Below are 22,020 nucleotides of genomic sequence, written 5' to 3' on the forward strand. Positions count from 1 at the left end.
ATAACGCAGAAGTAGAGGTTTTTCTGGAACTGTCTTGCTTTTTCGATGATCCAGAGGATCTTTAAGGGTCTCTCCTCCTGAACTTCTGTTATCACTGTCAGTCCCTCCGTAGTGTCTGATTCTTTGGGATCCCATGGACAGCAGCACACCGGGCTTCCCTGTCCTTCACTATCTCCTGGAGTTTGCTCAAACTCATGTCCACTGAGTTGGTGATGCCATCCAATCATCTCATCCTCCGTCATCCCCTTCTCCTCCTGCCTTCAATGTTTCCCAACATCAGGGGAACTTCTACTAGCAGAATTTTGAGGACAAACCCCTTCAACCATGCTGTAGATGTGAAATGGAGGCTGGGTAAGAAGCCTTAGGGAAGCCCTGAGCTGGGCTAGAATTTGTCTTCAGGCTATGGGCATGAGCCTTCTGCCCCTCTGTGTCTGAGTCCAGAGAGTGATCCCTGGGGCATAGGTAGAGAGTATCCTGGACACGGAGCATGTGAATTACACGTGTGAATTCGGGAGAGGAAGAGCAAGTGACTTCCTGCAGCGATTAAGGGGTAGGACGGGGTGCATTTCCTGCATTCTTGGCCCAGGAAGGACGCGATTTTGTAGTGAGCACTTGACCGAAGAGTGGCTGGGAGGGTAATAGCTAAGGGCTTGATTAGGGAAAGGGTTTATTAAGGGGGCCAAAGGGAGGGGGTGATACTCCCCCTCCCAATTTCTCTACCTGGCGCCCCCTGGCTTAGCCAACGCATTCTAGATAAATTTGGGGGGTGCTACATCTGCAGTTTCCAGCACCCCTGCTGACCCTCGGGGCCCCCGCATGTTATACGGGAGATCTTAGCTGTCGGCCTAAGCATTCCAACCGGAGCAGGGCGGGTCACATCCCATAGGGGACGCTGCCGCTGGAAAACGCTCCATCCAGCACCTGGGGTCGACAGCCCGGGAAAGGTGCTTCTAAGGATCTGGGTTTCTAGGAGGGTGGGAATTGCAGGGGGCGGGGCGGGATGGGTGTGGGCGGGGCGGCCAGACAGTGACTGAGCCCGGGGGGAGGGACAATATTAGCATAGCCTCCGCCCCTCTCGGCGCAGCCCAGCCCAGAAACCCGAGCAGAGGCCGGCCGCGCTCAGCCCCGGCTGCTGAATGGGCGCGCGGCTCCCGGCCCCTGCCCTCGCGCGTTGGGCCCCCGCTCTCGCTCCCGAACCCGCTCCGGCTCCCGCTCCGCCTCGGCCTCCGCCGCCCGCCGCCATCCGCCAACCCGGCTGTGAATGAAAGGCCGGCGCCGCCGGGGGCTGGCTGCAGGCGACGCGGCCTCCCGGGAGGCGCTCGCCCCGCCAAGATGTACGGTAAGGAGGGCTCTCTGCCTCCGGGCTGGCAAACTTGCAGGGCGCGTACCATTGTCCCCCTGCGGGGCCCCGGCGAGGCCAGGGGGTGCGGACTCGGTGCCCGGCTGGGCTCTCTCTGTCGCTCGGTGTGCGCGCGCCTGCGTTGGGAGGACAAAGATGCTCAGGACCGGAGATCCAGGGGTCCTTGTGCTCCTTCGGGCCGCTTGTTTGAGGGCTCTGGGCGCGTGGGCGGTGGTCCGTCGGGGTGCGGCGGGGCTCGGGGCATCCGAAGCAGCTGGGTTTCGGGGAAAGCGAGTCTCCCTTGGTGCCGAGGAGACAGGGGGTGTTGGTGGAGGTGGTCGTGTGACAGCATTTGCAGAATTAACAAAAGCAGGTTGTGCTGGGGAGTTTTATGCGGGAAGCCGGTCCGGAATTGCGGGGAGACGCTCACTGGCTGCCTTGTGCGGGCTCCGAGGATGTGGGAGGCGGCGCCCGCGGTGCAGAGGGCTGGCCAGCGAGCCAGTTCTGGGAGACTGGTCTCGCCGCCCCTGGATGGACCTGGCCTCTGCTCGCCCCTGCCGCGCGTGGGACCCAAGCTCCCGAACTTCCGGGTATGCCCTCGGCCGTGCTGAAGGGGAGAGACGCTGCCGAGGGTGCCAGGCAGCTCTGGGTGGCCACCTCTGTCTGTCACCCGATCTCTCTTGCCCCCGTCCACGGCCATCCCCTCAACTGATGTGCAACAGTTAGCCAGACCCTCATGATGCCCTGCTCTGCCTTAAAAATTTCCAGGAATTCCTCTGGGTTTGGAGGCAGTGTGGGTGAAGAAAAGAGCACTCGGGGTCCAGATTGCAGCCTGGAGGAATGGAGTACAGGAGACCCAGACCAGTTTGGAAGTCAACTGCATTATAGAGCCTCCAGCTGCTGTGTGTGTGTCAGAGACAGACAGAGACAGAGAAGAGAGAGAGGATACCCATGGACCAAAGTGTCAGAACTCAGGCTCTGGTAGCTATTTAGGGCCAACAGAAGAGCTGGAGCTATGCTCAGCTCCCACCCCCGCAGCCAGGTAGGGGCTCAGGTGGCAGCCAAGGGGTGAGTGTTGGAAGAAAAGCACATTCTGGATTTAATCCATCACCGAGTCTGTTTGGCTGCCTCACTCTGCAAACACTGAGTCACAAAGTTTGTTGGAGGCACAGGAAGCTGAGAGCGGAGTACAGAGAGGCTCAGCAGTCGGTGGGCCTCGTTATTTAGAGACACTCCACCTTATGATCAGCCTCCTCTCCTGCCCTCTTTGGACACACATGTGCATTTCTGAACCATGGGGAACATCAGCAGATCCCTTCAGCAAGTATCCTTCCTCTCCCAATGGGCCAAGGTTGGGGAGTGGAGTGGGAGGGGATTGACTTCACAGCGTGTGCTGCTGGCCAGTGGGGACTCTGCAGAAATGGTAGCAAGGCAGTTATGTTTTATAAGCTAGAAGCTTGTGAGGTTCCCAGGAGAGAGCTATATTTTCTTACTCTCTGTCCACCACCCCCCGCCCCCATTCTTTTCTGCAGAGTGAGCAGCCTAAGGCTGCAGATCACTTGACAAAAGCATGTGACTGCAGGGGCACCTGCAGTGGAGAAGGAGTTAGGACAAGGCCCATCAGAGTGGGTGAGAATTAGGAATGCTAGTTCTGCTGGGTCACCTGGCAGCATTCAGTCCAAGACTGTTTGATGACTGATCCCAGGATACCTGAGCAGTGGGGGTCCCAAACTACCCTTGTTGCGTGAGGCAAGTCAAGGAAGAGTTGGATGGTACAGAAAGGTGAGCTGGGAAGCTGGCGTATCTGGGTCCTATTTTTGGATACATCACAGATTTTCAGGTCTCTTTTATAATATGTTCTTATTATCAAACAGCGATGGTCCTCACCCCTGAATCATTCATAGAAAGATTATAATGAAGGAATCCTCTGGGCAGTTGCCTGCAGCAGAGTCTCGTCAGTGCTGGTTGGGAGATGGTTACTGAGTTTTAGTGCAAAGACTTGTCTCAGGAGTTGTGAGAGGCACCCACTCTCCAAGGGGAGGGCTTGTTGGCCTGGATTTTAGTATTTTCTTGATGCTTTTGAAAAGAAAGGGTCCATGTCATACTTTCAATCATTCTGTCCTCAGAGGCAGTCGAATGATGAAATAAGAAGTGAATAGGGAGATTGGGAAGGTGTAGAACAATAGACTTCTTATATTTGGTTCTTATTTTTCTAGTGGCTTATCCAGGGTGAACACAGTTATATAGAAAGGAGCAAAATGAAAATGGGGGCTTCCAAGCCCAGTACCCCTCCCCTAATGCCCTAGGTAAGTGCTCATTAGGAAAATGCCACCAGGGATTTCATTAACTGATGGGCAGTGAGGCCCCTGTATGGAGCCAACAGTCACCTAAGAGCTTTAGGTAAAGGTGTCCCTTGACCATGTACCTGGTTACAGGATCCATTGTCAATGTGCATAACCTCACTCCCGTTGCTGCCTCTCAGCTGCATGGTGATGCTGGACAGGTCTTCATCTCCCCTCTTGTCTCCTCCTCACTTCCCTCTGTCCTCGACATCTCAGTCTGTCTGGGTCCTCAGTTTCCCCCATCTTCTTCCTCCCATCTATGGGAGAATAAGGGTCCCTTGTCTTTACTAGAGGACACAGTATCATCTGGGACAGAAAGAATCCTAGACCTGGCATCAGCCCATCTCAACTCACAGTCAGATCATGGCTATCACCTTAGACAGGTGGGTTTGTCTCTTGGAATCACATCTCTGTATTAAATGACAAGATACCCATGTATCTCCCAGTTCTGTGCGAGCCTCAGGGCTGGCCCCTGGATGTGACAGTGCGTTATAGGAGGTTCTGCACTCACAAGACAAATCACTCAAGAGTCTGTGCCCTTCGCGTCCTCCTGGGCCTTTGCCCTTCTCTCTTCCTCTCTGAGGCTCCTGAAGATGCGTGTTTGCATCATCTCCCCGACCTCCCACTTTAACACACAAGTCACCTTGACCTAGCTAACCACTCAAGCCTTTGAACCACGTCTGCTTCCCTTCACCAGACTTAACCATGCCGCTCTGAACCCTCACTCATTCCTAAACCCCAGTCACTGTTTGGAAATGGCTCTCCAAAAGGCCACAGGTGACTCCCCATAATCTTGTTTATACCTATGAACGTAGATTGACAAGGAACCTGGGAAAATAAAAGCACTTTATACTGGGGCGTGAAGACTGGGCGAATTCTCTGCAAAAAATGGATTCCCATTAGGTTTTTTTGTGTGTGTGTGTATATGTTAGAATTACATAATTAAACGTTTCCCTAACCCTTTCCTCAGGGATGAAGCCACAGTGGTCTTGCCTAGAAGCCCCCCACTGACACCCAGAGGTGAGGCCAAGCTCTCTAAGAAATGCTGCCCTCAGAATCAGGGCAGCTGGACGTGAAGATGATTGGGATGGCTTTTCCCAGAACCCCTGTCTGGGTGGCCCCATCCTCCTAAAACTAAAGCTGCCCTAACGAACCCCTCCTCACCTCTAGGTGCTGCCCCACCCCCAGCACATGCCTTTCTTCATGCTTTGTGATCCAGAAAGCTGACCGTAGGGAAAACAGCCATGGCACACAGCTTCCTGTAAATGTGTCTTACAGAGCGCTTGTGTGTGACTTGTGGATGGTGGGGAGACATGCAGGGGGGGCCTGACTCCATCTGTGACACAACGGCTCACCTTTGCGGACAGTTCCATGGAGTCCTGCTGCTCCTCATCACAGGAGACTCCCACAACATGCACACACGCACACACGCTCCACCCTCGTCCCCTGAATCCTTGAGGTGGTCCCGTGGTGCGGCATATAGTTCAAGTCGGGGTTGTGAGACTGTTCCCCACTTCCCCTCTGACCCCTGTATTCCCCTTAGGAGGGAATTCAGGATGAGTAGAGCCTATTTTCTCTCTTGCTGCTCACAGTTCAGTGATTTCAAACGGTTGCAGTTTTCTTCTTGCACATAAATGCAAACAAAAAGTTCATATCACCTTATGGAAAATCTGGAAAAGTGAGGAGGGGAAAAAACCACCGCAATCTTACCACTAGAACCACCCTTTTACACTATTCTATAAATCATCCCTGAGATTTTGTGCTCACCTGCCTTGCCCTTTGGTTTCTCTTTCTCTTGCCTGATCCTGGCATGGTAGCCTGGTTGTGGTGGCGCCTCTGCCCTCAGGTAACCTTGAACTTGACTTTCTGAACCTGTCTCCTGGTTCCACAAGATAACAATGCTTGTTTCATGGCAAGGATTAATCAGGGTCAGAGAGCTGCCCTCACTCTCTCTCTCCTTCCCTTTCTTCAACTTTCTCTCGTCTCTCTGTTTCTTAGTTTTAAAACAGGTGCAAAAATAAAATAAATGAAAACTTATGTCTCAAAGCTCAATAACGGTGCTTGTGATGCTGTTCCTGGTATAAAGAAAAGGAAAAAAATCTACTTGAAAAGCATCTTTTGGGAATTCCCTGGTAATCCAATGGTTTGGACTCTGCACTTCACTGCAGGACATGAGGGTGGGGTGGGGACGGATTCGATCGCTGGTCGGGAAACTAAGATCCTGCAAGCCACGGCACACTGCCAAAAAAGAAAGAAAAGCATCTTTTCCACACACCCCTCTGGTAGTCATCCAATCTTTCTAGAAAACCTGGAAAGCACAATAAACTATAAGCAAGTATAACTGCTTTTACTGTTTTGATATCTTTTCTTTCATGCATTTGTTTATGTGGTTAGAATTATTCATTTCCTATAATCTGGTATTTTATTTTTTTCTACTTAACTTTACATATAAGCATTCCCCCAGCCCCAAGTTAACACAGAATCACTGGCTGCCATTTTTAATGCCCTGTAACAGTCCACTTAATGGACATATAATTTCCTTATTGTACATTTAAGTTGTTCATAAAGATTCAGTATTATAACCCTGGGAGGAGTCCCTGGTGCCCAGGGCTCTCTCTGGACTTCGGAATATGTCCCTAACCCTCCACTGAGTTGGGGCTTCCTACGTGGCTCAGCAGTAAAGAATCTGCCTGCGATGCAAAAACTGCAGGAGACGTGAGTTAGATCCCTGTGTTGAGAAGATTTCCTGGAGGAGGGCACGGCAACCCATTCCAGTATCCTTGCCTGGAGAATCCCATGGACAGAGGAGCCTGGCAGGCTATAGTCCACGGGGTCACAAAGAGTCAGACATGACCGAAGTGACTTAGCATGCGTACATGAACGCACACGCTAATGTGTATAGACATTTTAAAGCTTTTACATATTGTCAAATTGTTTTCAATTTGTATTGATTACACCAGCAGTTATGAGAGTACCTATCTCCTTTCACTCTCAAAAGCTTTAAAGATTGAGATTTTTTTTCCTTATCTTTGTTAATTTGATAGCAAACAACACATTAACTTGTATTCTTTATTACTAGTGAAGTTAAAACTTCCTATGTTTTCTAACTTTTTGCATTTTAGTGAATTGTCATATGAATATGACTAGTTTATTTATTGAGGATTTAACCTTTTGTCTGTCATTTGCTCTATGCTTTGTATTTTGAAGGGAAAGAGACATGAACTGTCAAATATTTGTAGAGTATCAACTTTATATGATACTACACTGAGCATCAAAAAGATGCCAATTCCAGTGGGCAAATGAGTTGTAAAGACTTGCAAAAAATTTAACAATACAGAGACAGGTTCAGTAAAATTACACAGTTTTTGCAAGGTGGAATGGAGTTACTCTTCAAATAGTCAGCCAGCAACATTTTGATTTGGAAGAGAACCACCTGGAGCCATTAAGAGAGCTTCAGAGGACAGCAAGCATTTGTGTGAGGTTTTGAGGGCTGTGAGGATGGGTCCCCGGGGTTGGGAGGGTGGCGTGCCAGATAGACGCAGCAGTGTCAGTGCACAGAGGCGGGGAAAGAAAAGACATAGCCAGGGACAGTTAGCGGAGCTACCTGGGACTGGGCAGAGTTTAGGTGATGAAGTGTGTGATGAGAAGGAGATTTTGTCAGGATAAGGAGTTTTCCATTCATCCCTATGAGCAGTAGGAGCTGGGGAAGAGTTTGAAACTGTCAAATGGCTGATTTTGCTCAACTGATGCTTTAAAGAAATGAAAACTAGGGGGCACTGTGCAGAATGTATGTGGGCAAGGGGAGGGGGGGGATGATGGGAAGATGAAGAAAAGAGAAAGAGATAGATGCTACAGCTGCAGGAGTGAGAAAGTTTTGGACCAGTTACAACTGTGCATATGTAGTAGAAGATGTTTGCCCCTTAAAAAAAAGAGTGGGTGGGTGGGAGTGGGCGCAGGTGGGGATAAGGTGAACTGAAACTTAAAAAATTCCCGTGGCACATAAAATGTGGGTTATATAAGAAGATATAAAAAATAGTTTGTTTATTTTTAAATAGGTGCTAAATTACCTCAAACAGTACATTTATTATAATCTAGCTAGTACTAAAGAGGATTTGGAGCATATATTTTACACCTGCACACACACACACACACACACACACACACACACCTGTGCTACGATAAATAAAGAGATCAACTCAAAGAAAATCTAAGAGTAAAACAGAGGGAAAAAAGCCAAAAATAAAGTCGTATCAGGGAAAAAGTACCTACCACCTAGCCCTGTTGCAAATTCAGTTTTGAGCTTCCTGTAGCTCACAGGAGAAAAGTCATTTGCAAAACTCATGGCATCTATAAAATTTTTTTTTAAATGCAGTTGCCTAGGACAAATACAGCTTTTTGAGATGCTACGGTAAATTCCTCCTGGAGTTCCTCCTTAACAAGGAGATATTTCAAAAGTATTGACCTAAATTCTATTTTTCTTTTGAAAATATAGTTCCCCTCATTGGCTGTATCCCAGTTTGTAGAGTATGAAAGAAAAGAAAGAAAGAGAAAGTCGCTCAGTCATGTCCGACTCTTTGTAACTCCATAGACTATACAGTCCATGGAGTTCTCCAGGCCAGAATTCTGGAGTGGGTAGCCTTTCCCTTTTCCAGGGGATCTTCCCAACCCAAGGACTGAACCCAGGTCTTCCGCATTGCAGGCAGATTGTTTACTTGCTGAACCACAAGGGAAGCCCCTTGTAGAGTATGAAGATTGGTCCAAATTGGAGTTTGTGGGTTCTGATTCCTCCCTCAGAAATTGCTGGAGACTCTGCTCGTGGCTTCCTTCCTAGTTTGGATGAGCCAGGACTTCCCGAGGCTCTCGCCCACCTTCGAAGCTGTGGATGTTATTTTCTCCCTTCATGGATGAATGTCACTCTGCATGTCTTTTGAGAATTTGCTCCCTGGAGAAGCCATTCTTGCCTCTACAATCCATGGAAGCTGTCTATCCCTCTCATTCGCTTGCCTTTCAGTAAGTCCCCTACATATGAACCTTCAAGTTGCACACTTTCAAAGATGCAAATGTGTATCTGGTTCCAGCAAGGAACCTGCACCTGTGCCATCATGGCATGAGTGAAATTGCAGCTTTCCCTCCGTCTCCTTTTGCTGAAGCTCCTTCCGCTCTACCATCTCCCACCTTGTCTCCCTCCTCCAGTCAGTAACTCTTCTTGCCTGTTCACTTGAAGCCAGCTCCTGGATGCTAGCTGTTGTACTGTACTACTGTACTTTTCAAGGTCCTGTACTTTAAGATTTAAAATGTTTATTTTTTGTGTTTGTTTTTTATGTATGTATTATTTATGTGAGAATTATTAGAACCCTATTACAGTACAGTACTACATAGCCAATTGTGTTAGTTGGGTGCCTAGGCTAACTTTGTTGGACTTATGAACTTGCTCTTCGAACCAAACTCACTTGTATGTAGGGGCCTTATTATATTTTAATTCACTGCACAGCCATTGACCACAATCGAGTATTCCTCTTGTCTGTGTTTCCCACAGTTCACTTCTCTTGTTCCCTACTGCATCTTTAGGGCACAGAGCACTGCCTGGTGAAGAGCAGATGCTCAAAAACCTGCTTTTTGATCCTTCTTGAATGAATGAACCCTGAGATAGAGGTCTTTTCTAAAATTTATCTCCTTATAATTTCGTTTCCATTCATTGGGCACCACTATGTGCCAAGCAGTAGTCTAAGCACTTTTAAAGTATTTACTGATTTTTTTCGTTGTTCAGTGGATAAGTCATTTCTGACTCTTTGTGACCCTGTGGACTGCAGCACGCCAGGCTCCTCTGTCCTCCAGTATCTCCTGGAGTTTGCTCAAATACGTGTCCATTGAGTTGGTGATGTTATCTAACCCCCTCATCCTCCACTGCCCCCTTCTCCTTTTCCTTCAGTCTTTCCCAGAATCAGGGTCTTTTCCAATGAGTCAGCTCTTCTCACCAGGTGGCCAAAGTATTGGAGTTTCAGCTTCAACATAAGTCCTTCCAGGGTTGATTTCCAGATATTCAAGATTGATTTCCTTTAGGATTGACTGGTTTGATCTCCTTGCAGTCCGAAAGACTTTCAGGAGTCTTCTCTAGCATCAGAATTCAAAAACACTTATTCATTTAATCCTCCCCAAATTCTTGGGATTGGGAATTATTATTCTCATTTTAGAAATGAGAAAATTGAGATGCTGAGAGTTTTAGTGACCCACCTGTGGCTGCACACTTATGTGATTGCACTGGGATTTGAACCTCGGCATTCCAACTCCAGACTGTGGGCTCACCCCTGCCCCCACTCCTACACTGCTGTCCCTAGAATATTCCAAATGTTTCAGAGAATATGGGTCTTTCTTTTGCAGAGCTCCATGTACCGCAGAGAGTGGCACATGTTAATCTGGGGAGAGAAGAGAGTGCACACAACAGGCATGAACTCCTGAGGGGACATGCCTTCTGGTTGGTTACAGGCCGGTCAGCAGAGAAGCTAGGAGCTGTCACTTCTGGTTGGAGCCTCTGCTTCTTGGCAGCCTGCCCACCTCCTTTATGACTGTTTACTTTGTCAGAGAGAGGAAGGGCCCCAGGAAGAGTCTGTGGACCTAGATGAGGAAAGGGTAAGTAAGAGAGGAGTCAGGAGAGTAGGTTGAGTGGAAGACAGAAGGCAAGTGCCAGGGATGTCATGAAAAACGGGAGCATGGGCTGCCTCTCATGTATACCTATGGTTTATTCACATTGAGGTTTGACAGAAAACAACAAAATTCTGTAAAGCAATTATCTTTCAATTAAAAAATAAAATTAATGATCCAGAAAACAAAGAGAGAGAGATGGGCAGAAGGGTGGGGCTGTCAGCCAGCACTGAGTCCCACACATGCCTGCTTTGCATTGTTCTTAACAACATGGTCCCTAGTCAGGGCTTGAAGAACCGAGAAAGACTCTAGAGATTGAGACGTTTGTTCACGGGAGGAGTGTCTGCTTTTCTGATAGTTTGTCCATGAATTTAAAACTCCTTCCCTACATCTTCAGGTCCACCCAGTCTAGAAGCAGCAATTGCTGCCTCTGAGAGGCGGGGTTGGGACTTCGCTGTGTGTGTGAGAGGGATGGTGGTCCAAGTCCCCAGTGGCCACCTGCAAGCCTTAGGTCCCTAGTTCCTCTCTCTGAGCATATTTCCTCCCCGATAACAATGGGGATAATTAATTTGCTTTGTATGTGCATGCTGCATGCTTAGTCACTTAAGTCATGTCCAACCCTTTGCGGCCCTATTGACTGTAGCCCACCAGGTGCCTCTGTCCATGGGATTCTCCAGGCAAGAATTCTGGAGTAGGTTGCCATGCCCTCCTCCAGGGGATCTTCCTGACCCAGGAATGGAACCCTCATCTCTTACGTCTCCTGCATTGACAGGCAGGTTCTTTACCACTAGCAACACCTGAGAGAGGGGTCAAATGAGAAAATGTCCCCGTACATGTATTTACTTTACAAAACATGGTACCCATGAAGGGGAATATTATCACCATCTGAGTAATTCTTGTGGATGGCCATGCCCTCTCCAGAAACAGTGATAATCCCTGCTTATGAGGATGCATTATGTCATACTTTGACTGTATTTGTTAAAATCCTTAGACAGAAGTTTTGGGTAATAAGAATACAAACCCGAGAGCTGCTGCAGAAATGGCAAGCTGAGCCCCTGACCCTGGGAAGTCTGCCTGCCAGATGGGAGCCCTGAGAGGGGACATAACGCCCATTCTGTTGAGCACTTGCTTGTCTCCTAGAAGACCATCCACAGATTGGTGGGCCATGACTGTGTCCCTCTCATCTCTGTACCAGAAAGATGAGAAAATCTCTTAGACCACAAAGAGGACAGGAATGACATCTTCATCTAAGTCCTTAGAATATGCTAAATCCTTATGCGTTACTAAACTGTATCGATGTTTAGTCATTTTGTGCAGTGTCTGCACTCAGAACAACCATTATGGTGGTGGATGTCGTTACATCGGTGGCTGAGCTGGGAACACAGAGATTCGGAAGACCGATCATCTGGCCAAGGTCACGCAGCTGGGTGAAGTTCATTCTCTCCACTGTCTCCTGAGCAAGTGTTCACAGAACTGCATGTGAGATTAAAACACTGCTTTTGTACTGATGGCGTTGACGAGTGTCTTATGCCAAACAGCACATTTCCCCACAAGAGAATTCCAAACAGAATATTTTAGTAGCTTGTACGTAGTTTAGTTGTGGCTTTACATCTAGGAATATGGCTGCCTGGTGAGGATTTGGAAGCTCAGTGCCCTAATGCACATCTGGAAGTCTGCCTATAAATCTGAGAATTAGGATTTCTGGCCTCAAATGCCAACTTTTTCCTTACCCTATAGAATGACTCAGGTAAATTTAAGCACCTGGGAACCAGGAGATTCGTAGCTTGGTAGGGCTCCAAGCTTCATCATAACTATTTGGAAAGACATAACTATTTGGAAAGCCTCTACATGTCCCAGCTTTGTTTTTAGGTGAATGGTATGTGAAATAGCATTTATATATCAGAACCTCTAAGGTACAAGCACATTTATAAAGACCTTGGGTGAAGATCTCTAGAAAGGCCCTGCTTGTAATAAAGCGATGCATTCCTAGCATCACTCCTAGCCTCTCACTACTTGTGCGGGAGGTGCTCCTGGAGCTGAATCATACAGGATGGATGCTGAAAAAATGCAGAGCTCTGCAGCCTCCGCCAAGCCCACTTTGTGTCCCCAACTGTATCTTATACTTTGCTGTTATTTTTATCATGTGTTTGTCACACTAAATGTCATTTATTTCTTTACACAGTAGATCTGTGAACCTCTTGAGGACACAACCTCTATCTTAATCTTCTTTGTTTTTCCTGGCACCTAGGGGAAATCTCTGGTATGTAGTAAGAGCTCAGATATTTGCATTGAACTGTAAAATAGTTATATGTGTCATTCATCCAATTATGCATACACACGTGACAATCCAGGTTTCCAAGATACCAGTGATGGTGAGCTGAGGAATCTCTCCAAGGTCAGAGACAATAATATTTTATCATCTTACTATGCCTTCCTGCATAGATCATAATTTTGTATAGAATAAAATAACCACTTAGCTTTTCCTCCAGATTTTAATGGTGTTAGTCATGAGAAATAGCCACTTGGCCTACTGATGAGATGGTTAAGGCAGTTAGAGAGTCATTCCTACACATTTCTTTCTTGGTTTATGGATCTCAGAATAAATGATACAATCATTTTCTTCAAAAAGCAAGGTTACTTAGTGGCCTAATTATGGGCAAATCCTTATTTTGATTTCCATTCATATCATCTGTGCATTATTCCTTCACAAAACAAGAAAGATGAAAAGGCCTTTTGAAGCAAAAGCAATGAAATGTCTGTTTCCAATTGCTTGGAAGCGCTTGGCCAGAATGTTCCTGGATAAAGCACTCTGCTCCCTTGTGCTCCTTCCGTCTCAAGGCTGGAGTGCAGGGACACCTGCATTAATTGGTATGCTGACCTTGGCTGAGGGGCTTATACAGTAGGGTAGAAAGGGGAAAAAATACCAGGGTCATCCCATTGTTTTCCTCAACCCCCGAGAGAGGCCTGGCCCTCCTAGCAGGCTTGGATCCAGGGGCTGCTAAATAAATACATCCAGTTGTCTGTCTATCTTGAGAAATTTCACCCCTAAAGCTATTCTGTTCCCCAGCACTGCTGAGAATGTCCTATTCTCCCCCAGACAACACTGTCAGAGGAGAACAGGGCTGAGCATTCCGGGGAGGAGTGGGTGGTGCTGGACCTGGTACAAGGCCTCCCTTCTGCTCTCTCAAGGGCATTCATTGCCGCACTGGAAGGGAGGGTTGGCCGGCAGGGTGACTCAGGCAATGTTGCTGTGTGAATCTGGGCAAGATTCTCAACCTCCCTCATATTCTCTCATCTGTAAGTTGGGAGAGCTGGACTGGATGGTCTTTAAGGGTTTACCAGTTCTTATGTCTGCACCTGGGTTGGGGTGACTAGTCTGTCCTGTGAGTGAGACAGCAGGGACCGGGGGTGAGGGGTACATCCATAGCAGAAGGTCTAAGTGGTAACTGTGTAGGCACTGTGGTCTTGGGTTCTTTATGTAACCTGGCCATGCGTCCATTTCCTCATTGATAAGACCAGGATAATGATCCCTTTGTTAATTCAAACAGTGCCTGTCCTGGGGTCCTGTTGAATGAATTGATACTTGCTGATAGGTATGCTGGGGTAGGCGTGGAGAAGAGGCGTGTGTCTTCCAAGTGCCGGGCACTCTGATTCTTGCTCTGTGTGCATTCACATTTCACAAAAGCCTTACGTGGTAGATATTCTTTTCCCCTCTCCCATCTTCATATAGGGCTTCCCTGGTGGCTCAGATGGTAAAGAGTTTGCCTGCAATGCAGGAGATCAGGTTCAATCTCTGGGTTGGGAAGATCCCCTAGAGAAGGAAATGGCAATCCACGCCAGTATTCTTGCCTGGAAAATCCCATGGACAGAGGAGCCTGGAAGGCTACAGTCCATGGGGTCACAAAGAGTTGGACATGACTGAGTGACTAACACACACAATCTTCAAATAAGGATAATGAAATTCAGAGAAATTAAATGCCTTGTCCAGGGTCATCCAGCTCATTAAGTGGCATAACTAAGAAAAAACCCAGGTCTGGATTTTTTTCAAACACTTTTCTCTTCTAGTTCAAATGGATTCTTCTTTAAAACAATTATTAATTGGACTACATAAAAATTTAAAACTTTGATGTACCAAAGGACACCATCAACAGAGGGACAAGGCAGCCCATGGAATGGCAACCCAGAAAATATTTGTAAATCCTGTACCTAATAAGGGAATTCTATCCAGAATATATAAAGACTGCCTACAACTCAGCAACAGAAATACAACTTGGTTAAAAATAGGAATAGGACTTGAATAGCCATTTCTTCAAAGACAATATATAAATGGCCAACAAATACATAAAAAGATGTTCCATATCACTAGTTATTAGGGAAATGCAAATCAAAACCACAGTGAGATCCCACTCCATACTGATTAGGATGGCTATTATATATTTTTTTAAAAGGCAGGAGATAACAAGTGTTGATGAGGGTGTACAGAAATTGGAATCCTGTGCACTGCCAGTGGGAATGTAAAATGGAAATGATTTCCACAATGGAAAATGGTATGGCAGTTTTTCAAAAAAATTGAAAAAAGAACTACCATATGATCTAGTAATTCCATTCCTAGATACATACCAAATAAAGCAAAAACAGGGCCTCAAAAAGATACAGTACACCCCTGCCCACAGCAGCATCATGAGAAACAGCCGAAAATGGGAGCTAGCTAAATATATCTAGACAGATGAATGGATAAACAAAATGTGGTATACACATTCAGTGGAATATTATTTAGCCTTGAAAAGGAAGGGAATCCTGACACGTGCCATGAAAGGGATGAACCCCAAGGACATTGTGCTAAGTGAAATAAACCAGTCACAAAATGACACACCATGTGTGATTTCATTCATGTGAGATACCTAGAGCAGTCAGCTTCATGGACAGGAGGTAGAACAGAGGTCACCAGGGGCTGAGGGGATGGGATGTGGAGCGTTGTTTAATGGGTACAGAGTTTTGCAAGATAAAAAGAGTTCTGGAGCATAATTCATGCTGGGAAGATGACCTCGCATTGGTTGCCTTCTTGCTTGGGATGTATATAAAAGAAGATTCAGCAACTGGCACCATCATATTCTTGGATCCTTAGAAAACTCCTCCAACTTAAAATTAAGAATGTTATTAAAGTGCCATCTTTCAAAGAAAATCTATATAATATCAAGGGCATGTCTGTGACTGCATTCTTATGAAAATAGCTAGAGAAATGATGGTCCAGTTTGGAGATTTTGTTGCAGATGATCTGTATGTGTGCTATGTCACTTCAGTTGTATCTGAGTCAGTGTGACCCTATGGACTGTAGCCCACTAGGCTCCTCTATCCATGGGATTCTCCAGGCAAGAATACTGGAGTGGGTTGCCACTTCCTCCTCTAGGGGATCTTCCCGACCTAGGGATCGAACCTGCATCTCCTGTGTTTCCTGCACTGGCAGGCAGGTTCTTTACCAACAGCGCCACCTGGGAAGCCCATAGATGGTCTGATTTAATGGCAAATGCATTATTCACATTGTGGAGGTATATGCTCAAGGTATATCTCAAGGAGCTAGCCACTGTCCTTCTGCGCAGTAAAACTCAGGTCCCAGGAGAGGTCATGTGACTGCCAGTGGAAAAAAGAGTGTCAGACATATCCCCCCGAAGAAAACAAGCAGTGAATTCAGATGTTGGCCCCAAATGAACCACAAGAGTTGGTGCTTGAAATTGCAGATTGATTTTTGGTGGAGCTGTCTCTTACACAGGCAGCTCCACATGACCTGCTCTGAGGTCAGCAGCAACAAGCTTTATTTATTTACAAAAAATGCTAATGCCACGATAGAGAACCTGTCATCAATGCATGTCTACTAACCCTGAAAGAAACCCACTAGAATACTAATAGTGGTTATTTCTGGGTGATAGGATCCCAGGTGATTTTTAAATTCTTAAAAACTTTTGGTATATATCTAGGGATGGAATTACTAGATCGTATGGTAGCTCTGTTTTTAATTTTTTGAAAGGTTTTAAAAGAGTTTATAAGAGTTTTTAAGAGTCACAGATGTAGAAAGCAAACTTAGGCTACCAGGGGATAAATGGGGGGAGGAATAAATTGAGAGATTGAGACTGACCTATGCAAACTATTTAAAATAGATACTTCATAAGGACCTACTGTAGAGCATAGGGAACTCTGCTCAATACTTTGTAATGGTCCATATGGGAAAAGAATCTAAAAAAAGAGTGGCTATATGTATGTGTGTAACTGATTCCCTTTCCTGTATACCTGAAACTAATGAAAAATTATAAGTCAACTATGCTTCATTAAAATTTTTTTTAAATAACACACACACAAACCCCCTTATTTTATATTTTTCACATGTTGTATAGTGGAGCATGTCTTTTAATGGCAGAACATAGATATGATCCAAAGTGTTTTTCATCATCAAAGGCCTGTGGATGGTTATCGAACATCTTCTAATTATGTTTTAGATATAATTAGGCAAGTTCAGTTCAGTCACTCAGTCATGTCTGACTCTTTGCAACCCCATGGACTGCAGCATGCCAGGCTTCCCTGCCCATCACCAACTCCCAGAGCTTACTCAAACTCATGTCCATCAAGTCAGTGATACCATCCAACCATCTCATCCACTGTCGTCCCCTTCTCCTCCTGCCTTCAATCTTTCCCAGCATCAGGGTCTTTTCCAACAAGTCAATTCTTTGCATCAGGTGGCCAAAGGATTGGAGCTTCAGCTTCAGCATCAGTCCTTCCAGTGAATATTCAGGACTGATCTCCTTTAGGATGGACTGGTTGGATCTCCTTGCTGTTCAAGGGACTGTCAAGAGTCTTCTCCAACACCACAGTTCAAAGCATCAATTCTTTGGCACTCAGCTTTTTTTATAGTCCAACTCGCACATCCACACATGACTACTGGATAAACCATAGCTATGACTAGACGGACCTTTGTCAGCAAGTAATGTCTCTGCTTTTTAATACACTGTCTAGGTTGGTCATAGCTTTTCTTCCAAGGAGCAAGCATCTTTTAATTTCATGACTGCAGTCACCATCTGCAGTGATTTTGGAGCCCAAGAAAATAAAGTCTGTCACTATTTTCATTGTTTCCCCATCTATTTGCCATGAAGTGATGGGACCAGATGCCATGATCTTAGTTTTTGAATGTTGAGTTTTAAACCAGCTCTTTCACTCTGCTCTTTCACTTTCATCAAGAGGCTCTTCAGTTCTTCTTTGCTTTCTGCCATAAGGGTAGTGTCATCTGCATATCTGAGGTCATTGATATTTCTCCCCACAATCTTGATTCCAGCTTGTGCTTCATTCAGTCCAGCATTTTGCATGATGTACTCTTCATATAAGTTAAATAAGCAGAATGACAATATACAGCCTTGATGTACTCCTTTCCCAGTTTGGAACCAGTCCATTGTTCCATGTCCAGTTCTAAATGTTGCTTCTTGACCTGCATACAGATTTCTCAGGAGGCAGGTAAGGTGGTCTGGTATTCCTGTCTCTTTAAGAATTTTCCACATTTTGTTGTGATCCACATAATCAAAGGATTTAGGGTAGTCACTGAAGAAGAAGTAGATGTTTTTCTGGAGTTCTCTTGCCTTTCCTATGATCCAACGGATGTTGGCAGTTGTATCTCTGATTAGGCAAGAATACATGCAAAAACAAATCAATGCTGATAGAAGTTAGAAATCAGATAGTAGTTGGGTGCAGGGGTTGGCTGGAAAAGAGAACTCTTTGGGGACATCCCAAAGTTTTCTCTCTTATTTGGGCGGCGGTTACACAAGTGTACAAACAGTTGTCAAGAGTCTCAGCACTGAACTGGTAAGATCTGAGCATCTACTGCATGTGAATTATATTGCAATAAGACAGCAGGAAAGCCAGGGAAAGAAGAAAACAGGCATGCAAACAATCGCAGGTCTGTTTTGCATTGCTGGCAGTTGATATGCCAGAAGACAGCCAGGGACCTGTGCCAGCCAGCACCGAGCTCTTACCCGAAGCCCAGCAGGGTCCCCAGCACCCCAGTGAAAGTGCTCATTGAGAGCTGCTGGTCAGGGCTCACACTGCTGGAAAACTTACATACTGAGTGGAGAGTGGAAGAAGCTGACCCAGGAAGTCCAGCCTGGCGTTGGCAGCTGGGAGGCTGATAGAGCCGGCAGGGCAGTGGGCAGAGAGCCTGTAAAGAGAGCCATCTGGTGCAAGGCCTTTTGAGCACTGCCAATGGCATTGCTGACTCTTGCTGGACCTTAAAGACAGAACACAGGCCAGCTTGACCAGGCCTGCAGCCCTGTCTCAGCGTCAGCACAGACATGGCCAGTGGCTAAGCAGGGCTGGGTGTTTGTACAGGACTGATTTTTTCATTTCTTCCTTGGGGCTTCTGTGATCTCCCAGGGATGTCATCTCCTAAAAATGCATAGCCTTTTAATAGCCTTATTATTCACCTGTTTCTTAATAATGTGCTGGCTTGTGACATCTCTGCACAAAGATCTACATCTCCCTAGCTAAAATTGGATTTTTTTTTTCCTAATAGCACATGGAAGTGGATAAATCTCAGTATCTCCTTTGCAGCTCTGGGGTGAAGTGTGAAAACCCTATAGTCAGATAGGCCTGGATTTGAATCCCACTATCCCAGGTAACAGTTGTGTGATTTTGGATAAGTTTCTCGACTATGCTAAGCCTCGTTTTGCTCATCTGTAAAATGGGGACATAGATCCCACCTCAGTGTTGCTGGGAGGATTGAATAAAATAATTCATTCAACCCTCTTAACAATTCCAGATGCAAAGTGCGAGCTTAATGTTAGCTGATGTAGATGTTAATAGGAGAGGTCATAATACATATTTTACTATCAACAGATCCTTTTTAAGGACAAGGTAGCAGTAACAGAGCCACCCCTCCAGAGGCTGAGGGTCTGATTTAGAGAATGTAATCTCCACTCCTCATTCAGAACTTTTTAAGAAGCTGTCCCTGGCCAGCTGGATTTCTGCTTTCAGGACCCAGCCTGCTTAGCTGCTTTTTCACACTGTCTGCTTTTTGCTTCTTGCAATGTGGGCAGGCCCTGCTGGAGGGACACTCTTCTTCATGCAGGTATATACCCAGTAGGCCCATGTGCACTCGAACTGCATCATTAAAAATGGGTCTTGGCTGTGCTTGAACTGCTGCTTACATGGCAGTTTTAGTGTGGCTCAACCTAGCACTTGTCTTGCCTTTTTTTTTTTTTTTGCAGAATTCTGGTGCTTGCTCCTAATTCTGTTTTGCATTTCAGAAGTGTTGCTTCTGAAACTCCCCTCTGGCGCCAGGGTCACCCCGTGGTCCGGCTTTATCTTTTAGCAGCTCCGGGCACGGTGCCTGTTTTGTGTTCCAGCCCCACTGCTCATGCTGTGACAGACTCTCTGATTATATATTTGAACTTTTGAATGATTGATCTTGGAATCTTAGCCTTTAAGAGCCTGCGTCTTAAATATTAGTTCGTCTGTATATTTAAAGCACTCACTCTTGCTCTCAATCATTTTGGCTTTATAACAATGAAGCTTCCTCCGGTTTCTATATTTGATATGATGTGTTCAGTTGGAAAGAGAGAGGTGAGTAACCTTACTTTTTATAGGCTGCCTGGTGACCACAGTAGGAAACTGGACATATTAATATCATGGGAATGGGGAAAGCATAAATGGTAAATCCCGAGTCCTGGTTTATGGTTCTTAGCTCCAAACCTAAACCAAATCAGCAGTGAAATTTCTAACACTGTGTTGTTTTCCTGTGATGGATTCTACTCTCTGAGCTGCAGACCCTTTGAGGGCACGAGTTATCCATCGGAAGGCTTCTTAACCCCATAGTTTCTGTGTTCTTGGAAAAAAAAAAATGAATGCCTCAATGTGCTGAGTTGTAGATATCCAGATGGATAAATTTCAGATGAACAAATTCTTATCATGAGCTCAGAACACCTTACAGACAGCTATGCATAAAAATATTATTAACCCCCACCCCACCCCACCCCACCCGCCTTGATCTCATTTATTTGGATTCTCTGGGTTTTAAAGGTCCACAAAGCATTTCCTTCTTTATATGTAACCAATACCCTGCTTATACTGATGAAGTTTATAAAGTAAGTACCAATTAAATTATAAAATGGCAACAATGCTCTGTTAGCAGTAATTCTATCATCAAAGCTATAAAAATATCTCCAGGGTCCTAAGGCCACAATGGAAGCAGAAGGTCTCAAGGCCACCTCAGAAGTTCACCCTCAGCCCTGGGGCCTGTGCTGCTGCTGATCTTGGAGGCAGTCTGGACTTCCTCAGTTATTCACACCTGGTAAGGGCTGAGCCTCCAAAGCTGTGTGTTCCCAAGAACCACATAGAGGCAGACCAAGCACTGTCAGTGGTGTTGTTTTTAAATCAATGTTTCATATAATATTTCCCGATGCTTCTAAACCAGCAGTCATGGAAGCTGAGATTACCTCTTCTCTTCCCTTAATAGTCATTTCAGGAATTCCCTGGTCGTCCAATGGCTTAGCCTCCAGGCTCTCAATGCAACAGAGCCTGGGTTCAATCCCCAGTCAGGAAACTAGATCCTGCATGCCTCAACTAAGACCCAGAACAGCCAAATAAATAAATATTTTTTAAAAAAGTCATTCCCCACTTGGCTCATTTTATTTGAGATTCTGAGGTCAACTCCACTGAAAACCTGTCTGGAAGATCACCAGTTGAGGCCTGATTGCTGGGCCCTTTGCCTTTGCCTTCTCAGTTCTCACTGGTTTTTTTTCCTCTCTGGACTTTTTTCACTTTGTGAAACTCACTCCCCGCCCCAAACTGCAGTGGCCCGGTGCCCTCCGGGTTCCTCGCCTCCCTCTGTGATGGCGGATGCTGTGCCAAAGCCAAGAGGCCCGGCCATTCCTGTCTCTAACGTGGCTCCTAGGGAGCCCCTCCACGCCCCCTTCAGCTGTCAGCTCTGTTTGGTGGCCCTCTTGTGTAAAAAGAGGGAGAGAGACTGAGGTTAGCCTGCGTTCCGCCCACCCCGTCTCTGGTCCTGCTCCCAAATGTCGTCCCTCGGCTCTGGGGCTGGTGAAACCCCTCATCAGAAGCCTCTGCTTCCTCCTGATTTCCCTTTCCGCTTATTTCTGCTTCACCACGGGCCAGAGACTGAAAATGTCCCGCCCGCCTGCACTGCAGGCTCACCCCGTGTGACTCCCCCACATGTGTCACACCTCCAGCTGCACATACCTAGTTCAGGGTCTTGTCTTACTCCTCTGCCAAGGCCGTCACATTCTTCGTGACTTCCTGGCCATGCCCCAACCATCTAGACACTGGAAGTAGATTCCTTATGCATTGTAAAGCACAATAAAAGGTGACCTGGTTGTTATTTAGTGTAATGACAGTCCTCCCCTTTGGCCTGGCATCCGGGGGCATCTTACCACTTGGCCCTTCCCTGACACCCCAGCTTCCCTGCATCCGGGAGCATCTCACCACCTGACCCTTGCCTGACACCCCAGCTTCCGTCACACAGCCCTGGACAGACTGGTCTACTGACTTCTCTCAAAGCCTCTCTTGGACTTGGACTTGGCTCCTCCGAGCTTTTGCAGGTGCTGTTTCCTCCTGCCTGGAAGGCCGTCCCTTCTCTTTGTCACCACCTTATCTGTTCCTCATTTCTGTTGGGAAGCACCTAAGCTGAAATGACACCTCCACCCTCTGATG

The 22,020-nt window shown here is 46.3% G+C and overlaps 1 protein-coding gene across 6 annotated transcripts in view; it reads left to right on the forward strand.

Moving 5' to 3' along the window:
- Window positions 1–1,192: 1,192 nt before the first annotated feature.
- EFR3B (EFR3 homolog B) overlaps window positions 1,193–22,020 on the forward strand; it is a 95,484-nt gene continuing 74,656 nt past the window's right edge. For all 6 annotated transcript variants that reach the window (XM_061154940.1, XM_061154941.1, XM_061154942.1 and 3 more), the window contains exon 1: window positions 1,193–1,339. In XM_061154940.1, coding sequence (XP_061010923.1) covers window positions 1,333–1,339 — 7 coding nt within the window. In that variant the 5' untranslated portion in view covers window positions 1,193–1,332. The remainder of the gene's footprint in view (window positions 1,340–22,020) is intronic.

This window comes from Dama dama, chromosome 11 (genome assembly GCF_033118175.1).
Source record: "Dama dama isolate Ldn47 chromosome 11, ASM3311817v1, whole genome shotgun sequence".
Taxonomy (NCBI): domain Eukaryota; kingdom Metazoa; phylum Chordata; class Mammalia; order Artiodactyla; family Cervidae; genus Dama; species Dama dama.